The following is an 8,970-nucleotide window of genomic DNA, read 5'->3' as shown; positions in this document are numbered from 1 at the left end:
TATATATACAGTATATATGTTTTTTTTAAATTTTATTTAGCGAACAAGACTAGTACTGGCTAGGTGTCGACATGATTGTGACCCAGTGTCGGCTCAGTTTCAGTACCCATTGTCGGACCAGTGCTGGCTAAGTGTACCATTTTGGTTGGGTGAACAATATTTGAGAGAAATAGGCCTTTTGTGTACATAGAAAAAGTCTTAGATCTTGGAGTTCAGCTCATGAAATATGGGGGCAAAAACAAAAGTGTTGCGTTTATAATTTTGTTCAGTATATATATATATATACTGTATATATACAGTATATTGCAACATAAATTCTGCGTCCTGCATTACACTTTACAAAAATTGCAGGATCATACAATGTCTCTACTCCACTTTTTAATAATGCAATAGTGCACCTTATTTAGATGGAGAAAAAAAACAAGATGCTGTTTCTTCATAAATTTGGGAAGTGTCTCACCCTTGCAGTGGACAGCTACGGCACCCTTGGCGCTTTCACAGATGTGCAGAAAGCGTCTTGTGAGGAGATCACTAGGCGTGGTGCCGTCTTCAAAGAACAAGTTGTGATGTTCAAACCCGGCATCTGTGAAGCGCTGACCTTCATAAATCTTCTTGTTCAGTCGCACAACATCTGTAACATTGTGCTGGCGAAAGTAGGAAAAGTATGCTTCTGGAGCGTGGAGTGGATAACCTGAAAGAGCCAAAATAGTCATCAGTTCAGAAGTGAATTCAGTCCACTCAGTAAGAGATTCTCATTGTTGCCATGAGGGGCACTAAAGCACAAAAACTACAGTCAGTTTTTTCTCTTATTGTTGTGCAACAGTTTGAAGATTATCTTGCCTGCAAGTTGGTGAAAGTTGGTATGTTATCAAGCTGATTAATCTGATTAATAGCACAACCCCTTTAATGGCAAAGACATTTTAACATACCTCCATTGCCCCCTTGAGTACTTTGTTGATAAAAATGGTTTAATCACCACTGATTAAATGGTGTGACAAGTCATTTTCAATGTTTTCCTGTACTTGTAGCAAATGATGTTCAGTTTAACAGAGTTTTAGGAAACAACTACTGTTGAATAAAGAACATATACCAACAGGGTAACACACTGACTCAATAACCACTAGATTGTTATTTGTTGCGGCAATAGCTTTTAGGGGCAAATCTAATGTGCCAGCTTACCATTCTCTATTTTGCTCTTGGGATGAGGTCCGCTGAAGGCCAACAGTTTTCCTGGCACAATCCAGTTAAAATCTCCATTTTCTACACGCTTGTAATGCAAAAGGTGAGAAAATATGCTAAAATGATAACAACTGCTAAATGAAAAGAAGTTACATGTGTTGAGTTTTATGGCTGCTTTATTGCTTCTAAGTAGTTACAATAGGACTCAAAAAGACTGAAAAAAAAAAATTTCAAATCATAAAGTTGCACTACAAATAATCCTTATCCATCAGATTGACTGAATGAGCTGTACATTTCCCTCCATGTTCTATTTTCAGGCATCTGGAGAATAACATAATGCTTGGTATTTTAATGGGACATGGTGTAACAAGAATATCTATTGCAAGAGCTCTTTTCAGTCCGCTGCATTCTTCTCCTCCTGATTATTTTTTTCCTCTGTAACAATATGAAAAAGACAACATCTACTGTACAACTGTGCTCTGCTCTCCCAATTTAATTTATGATATGTTCCATGAATAATTCACTAAATGCAGAGTCTCTGTTTTTGAATCCAAATTCTCACGTCTCTTTCCAGGTTTGTTTTCACACGGATGCTTTAAAATGTAATTGTCTCCCTTTTCACTTCTAATTCCTATAGTGTTTACTGGAATGTTTCTAAAGCAGGTAAATACAATATTTGTTATCTGTCAAAATGACGGAAATCACAGCTCATCGTACCCAGTTTTAAAAAAGAAATGCTTATTTCGTTTATAAAGCAAAACTTTTGCTGATTTTTTTTTTCCGGGTTTACCAGAAGTTATTCCCATAATTCATGCAATTCAAGCATCATGCCTATAGTGTTTACTGGAATGTTTCTAAAGCAGGTAAATACAATATTTGTTATCTGTCAAAATGACGGAAATCACAGCTCATCGTACCCAGTTTTAAAAAAGAAATGCTTATTTCGTTTATAAAGCAAAACTTTTGCTGATTTTTTTTTTCGGGTTTACCAGAAGTTATTCCCATAATTCATGCAATTCAAGCATCATCGGGCACAGGGAAAAGATGGATAGACAGTATCCCCAAAATGAATGGACAGTTAAGAAACACTTATTTGTTAAATGTACTACATTAGATGACATAATATCAAACCAACTGGTATTTTTGCAATGACTTTTAACCAGTAAAATCAGTTCTCCTCAAGTTCACCCAGGTTTTATATCAGAGTAACCACAGGTGAAGTTCATCACTTTAACAATGAGCAATGATACACTGACATTTGACAAACAGAAAGTTTCCAGAACTTTATAATTTATCATATATTTTTTGTTAAATGTTTTGCTTGAAAAGTGTACTCTCTTTCTTTAAAATAAAAGCCACTTGGTTTGATATTCGATATTGAATGCTATGACAGTTATGCAATTTTAAATGTACAAAAAATATGAATATATAAAGAAGTGATACCTCATAATGTTCATATTCTTCAACATCAAAATTCTCAAAGTCAAAAAACCCATGCTGCAAGGCCTGAAAAATTAATTAAGAATAATTAAGAATAAGATAACATTTCATTAAATAAAGGCAAATTATGAATTTTGGACTTTTACTCACTTTACTAACATAATAGAAATCTAAATGGTTTTAAGGAAACATCTTCAAAAGAGCCTATTATGCATAAATTAATTTTCGATAAATCCTTGATGCTTAAAAGGACAAACTAAACAAACCAAGGTTCTCTTCAACACCATTTACTCAAATCATGTGTCAATTGCAAGCACAGCCATCCAAGCTGCGTAATATCTCACTGCCATTTTAAGTGCTTTTCTTTCCTGCCAGACAACTTTCCAGAAAATCTCCACCCACACAAACTACCTTCTTTGTATTAAGCTTCCTGTTCCTCAGTTATCACATTGTGTGGCATGTCCTTTATGTAATCCATTTGATAGTGCCTGTGCCAATTCTTTCTCCCGTGTCAGAATGAAAAGACATATAACTGGACTAAGAGCTTTTGTTCTGGGGATAAAGTGCATTACACGTCTACACTGTCCAGACTTGATCCAAAAATTGTTCAAGAATGTCACAAACTTTAACCTTCCTAAATATTAATAGTTAAAATGGATGTTGCTTTTATGGAAAATGCTTCCCTTTAACACACGTACCTTACGGATTCCTTGTAAACAGTCTAATATGGTTAAATCATATGTGCAGTTCCCAAAAGCAGCATCTCTATATAGATAAAAAAAAGTAAATAGATGATGAAGTATGTTCATTAAAAAAATTATAGAATGTATGATTACACATCTCTGTGTGTGTGTGCAATGCTACCATAAAATGACCTACAATACCATTCAAAAGTTTGTGTAAGACTGTGTGAGCAGCTTCTCACCTGAAGGGCAGGTATGACACATTGGTTCCAGAGATCAGGGCCCGGTACACCTCCTCTGGAGTTCTTTTTAAGTAGATTACCTGCATACAGAAGCGAGACATCATGACTAGAAATTTCTCTGAGAGACTCTAAAACAAGAGGTCAATTGGGACTAAATAGCTCTTGTTGTTTTTTGCTGTTCATAATCAGTTAGTTCTTACTGTCTGGGATCTCTCAAACCCTAGAACAGGAGGGTTCAAATCAACAAAATTGTCCTCTTCTAAGGTCCTAGAAACAGAGCTGGACTCACCGCATAAGCACCGATGAGGAAGGCTGCATTGGCTCTCTTTCGTTGGTCGTAACTGGTGTAATGGATGATGCGCTTTCTGGACAGAGTGAAAGACTGCAGACATACACAACACACATTCATTTTCAGAGCTGTGCTGGTTGAAGAGATCGTTCATCCAAAAATGAAAATTCTGTCATCATTTATTCAACCTCATTTGTTCCAAACCTGTATAAATTTCTTTTTTTTTAAGAAACACAAAAGGAGAATTAAGGTAGAATGTCAATGCTGCTTTTCATACAATAATGTGCCAAGTGTGAACTTACACTTATTTAAATTAAATAAATGAAAAACAGAAGTTTGGTGAGTAATGACCTAATTCTGTTCCTCACAGAAAATACTGTATTGTTTGAGAACTCTTAGAATATAGTGCATGATGCATATGGACTGCTGCTGTAGTACTTTCATGGTGCCTTTATGTAACTTTTGGAGCTTGACAGCCACTTCACAATTGACTGTATGAAAATGTGTAGGACATTCTGCCTGTGAGTGCTGCAGGGATGACTATAGACAAAACCCAGAAAAACCCCAGAGTTTCAGTTCAATTGTCCTGAAGTCAAATGTTTTTTTAAAATTGGTTTTTGGTCAAGTTTATTTTTAACAAAGTTCGGAAGGAACATGTTCAGATCTTTCAACCAATCAGCTTCAATCATCCTGATGTCAATGAGTTTTTTGAATGCGTTAGTTTATTTGTAACAAAGTTCGGAAGGAACATGTTCAGATTGTCCAACCAATCAGCTTCAATCATCCTGAAGTCAATGAGTTTTTTGACTGCATGGGTTAATTTTAACAAAGTTTATGGAGCTATTTTTGTGTCTTTTTTATTCAATCAAACATACTGTGTTTGAGAGCAAAACTAATTATATTTTCATTGAAAAATAAAAGATTGCAAATAATTTAGAGAATAACAATTTTAAAATTACAAAAATAAAGCAATTCATAATAAAACTCTTTGCAATGCAAATAAATATTCTATGCAGATCCCACACTTTTCATTACGCACCCATTTATTTTGCTCTCTGTTCTGCTGTCTTTTTTTGCGGGTCTGAATTCTTTGCTTGTAGTTGAAAAGTTTTGCTTGCGAGTGAAGCTGCATCTCAGTAGGCAGTAACTATGCACCAAAATGAAAGACCTGTTTCTATTAGTCACTCTCACGCTTGGCGCAATAGTTTGGCCGCACCCACTGTGCAGTCCAGAGTGAGGTTGTTGCGAGAAGAACAACACGTTGTTGTCTAATGTAGATAACTTCAAAGGTTGTCAGTGGTCCTGGTTGTTGTTGTTTATATTCACTGCACACTATTACCATGAGAATCTTGTGTAGTCTCAACAAACTACTGTATATCTTTAGAAGGATTTAGGGCTTTAGTTTCAATGTTTGACCACTGTTATACAGTGACAGCAATTTCTGTCATGCAGCAGGGCCATCCTTAGCTGATGCGGGGCCCGGTGCACCCCCTCCCTCCCAGGAAGTTTGATAATAGTACATTAGGATTAAATGAACGTGGCCGAGAAAGGCTGCGTCAAATGTGCAGAAAGCAGAATGACTGATTATACTGTCAATCGTGTGTCCATAAAAGCAGGTTGGTACAGTGAAATATTTTCAATAAATATTGAAATAAAGTCTGTGGTTAACGCAAGCTCAAGATATTTCCACGTTTTATAACAAAAAATACATCAGTAATACCCCCTTGTGTGTGTGTGTTTTTAAAGCTTTTACTGTTTGTCCCTTCTAACAAACTTTTAGGGAAAATGTTTTTAAATAAAGACTGAAAGAGCTGAGCTTAATGGTGGTGAAATTGAAGTAATGCAACATGGGGTTCGTTTATAGTCTACATTTGCTTTTTACTTCTGGCGATGGTATTTAGGCTTCAAAATTCATAAACGTTGCGTTCATTTGTGAAGATTATCATGATGAACAAAACATGTAAGAAATGTAAACTTTTGTTGGTAACAGAGTTTATTTTCTGCAGTAATCCAAAAGCTAATAGTAAAATCCTATTGGGTTTTTGTGGAGGGAACCAGGGTGATGCTGCTAACTTCAGTGTTGGCCTACAAAAACACGTCATCACTGCAGCACTCTATAACAACTCCTTTCATGATTGATGGAAGAAAGAAAGGCAGACAGGTTTGCAATGACATGAGTAATTGATGACAGAATTTTCGTATTTTGGTGAACTGTTCCTTTTATACCTTTTGTTACATAGAATTAGATTTAAGCCAATTAAATACATTTGAGTTTTGTTGTTATTTAATTATTACAAATTGCTAATTATTCATACAAAGATTCAGGGCCAAATGCAAGTTATTTTAGTTCCACAATTTGTACCATTACTAGGCTATAACTGACATTTTATGTGCGGCTTACACTGGAAGACAAGAATTTCTAACATGGGGAGTCTATGGGATTGACTCCCTTTTGCAGCCAGCCTCTAGCGGCCAGTCGATGAATTGCAGTTTAAGTCACTTCCTTGTTGGCTTCACAGAGAGAGCGGGGAGGTTGCCGCTCGGTTAGAACGAGCCGTTTTAGGTAGGCGTGGTTGACTCTTAACTTTTATAAAGAATATCTCCTTGGATTTGAGACTTTAGTCTTTGCAACTTTACAGATCTTCTTTATGCACCAAAAGCTTGTAACATTCCAAAGAGAAAGGAAAAATTGAAATCGCATCATATGACCCCTTTAAACCTTAAAACACAACACACAAAGCAATGCATAATTCAAAATGCAGTTAAAGCACCTGAGAAAAATGATGACAAATACAATTCCCTAACACAGTACATTGGAGTTTTTACAGATTTTTCTTAAGAGTGTAGATGTCCAGATAATGTTTTAACTCACTTCACACATATACTACAGAGAAACATCAGCCAGGCCCCTTAATCTGTCAGCTCCAGATACAAAGACAGTCACTGAAGTTCAATCATTCATGCCAGAAACTTCTGTCCCGTCATTATACAGACATATAACTCACAGTAATAGAGCGCTCTCTACTGCTCACTGCAGGAACAAGGTAAAAGAACTTTATAAATGAGCATTATAAATATTAAAACCGCAAGGTTGCTGATGGTGAACAGATGAGAGCACATATTACGGCTTTACAAAACTGAACTATTAATGGTCATTTTCATTTACTTTGTAATGCTGGGCCCGGACTTAACCTCCATATATTTGCAGGGAATTAGCCTTTGTGGTTTTCCAGGAAAAGCATTTTCAAGTATTCATTTATTCTTATATATTTATATGTATATCAAAGAGCTGCATTATGGAATTTTGACTTTTATTTCTAGAAAACCTGGTTCAGCAAGTTAGGCAAACAAATTACTTTGTTTAGTAACTAAAAAGCTCTTCCCAATGATTAAGAATCAGTCCAAAGATAAAAATGAAAAACACAAAATGTATATTTGATCAGTAAGTCAGATATGAATTTCTGAGGAAATCCTTGGGAATATAACACACAGTGCATACATGGAGCCATTTGATTCGAAGAAGATGATCTTACCTTTAGTTTTTTGTTCAGTTTGCAGCAGTATCTGTACAGCATTGCCAGATTGAGGGGCCCAAAATCTGCATAAAAGCTTAAAACAGAAATGAACCATAAAATCACAACTTGTCATGAAGTTGAACAATCAAAAATGAGCTATAACAACCAAAAAACTGAGGACTCACTTTTCATATATAAATTCCTCATCTGTGCAGAAGAAATGTGTGTTTGCTGTGCTCTTGGGTTTGCTTCTAAGAGTAGCAAAATACAGACGATCTGAAAGAAAATACAACAGTATACAAGTAAAATAAAGGAAATAATGGTAATATAAGGTAAAATATAAGGCTAAATATAAGGTAAAATGTACAATTAATTTAATTAGCAAAATTAACAAAATGTTTACATAACATATTATTAGTTAATGAACATTCAAAATGGCAAGACACTTTAAACTGATATGTTAAGCATTATATAGGCTATAGTTTTTACAGTAATGACATTCATGAACTTTATTATAGAGTGCAACATATGCTAGGATATTTTTGTGATGAGACATTTACACATGGATTGAGCAGATTAGAAAATAGGTTGCCTTGCAACCTTTATTTTATATAAACGATATAACTATTTTTTAACTTTTTAAACTTATTTAATATTACCTTTGATAAACTCAGACGCTCCGAGCAGCTCATTGCAGTCTCCCATTTGATCAAATACTGAAACTTCAGGATGTTATTAATATTTCCACGCGTTCCGTTTCGTTCCAAAGGGTTTTGTTATGTTCCGGCAGTTTGAAAATAAATGTATTTAAAAATAAATCCGTTTTATACACAGAAGTAAACACAGTCCTGCTATAACCCACTTCTGTGTCCCATAAGCTCTTGTGTGTCGAATATAGACGGCAAATCCTCTAAATCTCTTCCGAGCGCAAAGTGGCTTACAAACATGATATTTTTTCTAACAGTTCAATCTCATGTATGTTCCTGTCCTTCAGTTTTCCGTGAACTTTTGCATTTATAGCGTTTCCGTGCACGTTATGCCATAGCTAGAAACTTAAAACACGGTAAAAGTTAAAGGGACATTGCCTAGTAACCACGTGCCGCACCACCACACAAATGCGCGTTGCTAAGGAGGGGTTAAATTCGACCAATCAGAGTTCGAGAAGCAGAGCCTGTCTAAATATAATATTCTGGATTACTTGTGTTTCTGTCAGCGACAGAAATAAATCGTCATTTTTGCATCCAACTTTGTTGAAAAAGTATTGTACATATTACCCAGAAAATGTTTATTATAGCCTACCTGTGAAGTTATTTGTATTTTGCAGAAGTGTTTGTGTTATACAGGTAAATAGATATGTTCAGTCTTTGTGAGCATATTCTTAAAGCTGCAGTCCGTAACTTTTTTTGGTTAAAAATGATCCGAAATCAATATTTGAGCAAGTACATAGCCAGCCAGTCTTCAAAACTATCGCCTTACTTTAGCCCGATTCACAACGGTTAGCTTATAATAATGTTTTCTAATTTGAGTGATACAGGTAGGTTTTCGCGGGAAATTTGAGCTTGGCACTGCGTCATTACGTCACGTCTGTAAACATAAAGAAGTTGTCCCAGCTACTAGGCTAT

General features: G+C 35.5%; 1 protein-coding gene across 1 annotated transcript in view; it reads right to left on the bottom strand.

Moving 5' to 3' along the window:
- Positions 1–8,455, bottom strand: part of LOC107722177 (dual specificity protein phosphatase CDC14A-like) — a 37,949-nt gene extending 29,494 nt beyond the window's left edge. The window contains exons 1-9 of the mRNA XM_016530433.1: positions 8,008–8,455; positions 7,534–7,624; positions 7,367–7,442; positions 3,834–3,926; positions 3,545–3,624; positions 3,318–3,384; positions 2,623–2,685; positions 1,180–1,267; positions 461–691 (exon numbers count right to left, since the gene is read on the bottom strand). Of these exons, the coding sequence (XP_016385919.1) occupies positions 461–691; positions 1,180–1,267; positions 2,623–2,685; positions 3,318–3,384; positions 3,545–3,624; positions 3,834–3,926; positions 7,367–7,442; positions 7,534–7,624; positions 8,008–8,053 (835 nt within the window). The 5' untranslated portion in view covers positions 8,054–8,455. The remainder of the gene's footprint in view (positions 1–460; positions 692–1,179; positions 1,268–2,622; positions 2,686–3,317; positions 3,385–3,544; positions 3,625–3,833; positions 3,927–7,366; positions 7,443–7,533; positions 7,625–8,007) is intronic.
- Between the last annotated feature and the right edge of the window lie 515 nt (positions 8,456–8,970).

The sequence above is a fragment of the Sinocyclocheilus rhinocerous genome, unplaced genomic scaffold (assembly GCF_001515625.1).
Source record: "Sinocyclocheilus rhinocerous isolate Xijiao unplaced genomic scaffold, SAMN03320098_v1.1 scaffold161, whole genome shotgun sequence".
NCBI lineage: Eukaryota > Metazoa > Chordata > Actinopteri > Cypriniformes > Cyprinidae > Sinocyclocheilus > Sinocyclocheilus rhinocerous.
This window is presented reverse-complemented; position numbering and strand designations above follow the sequence as displayed.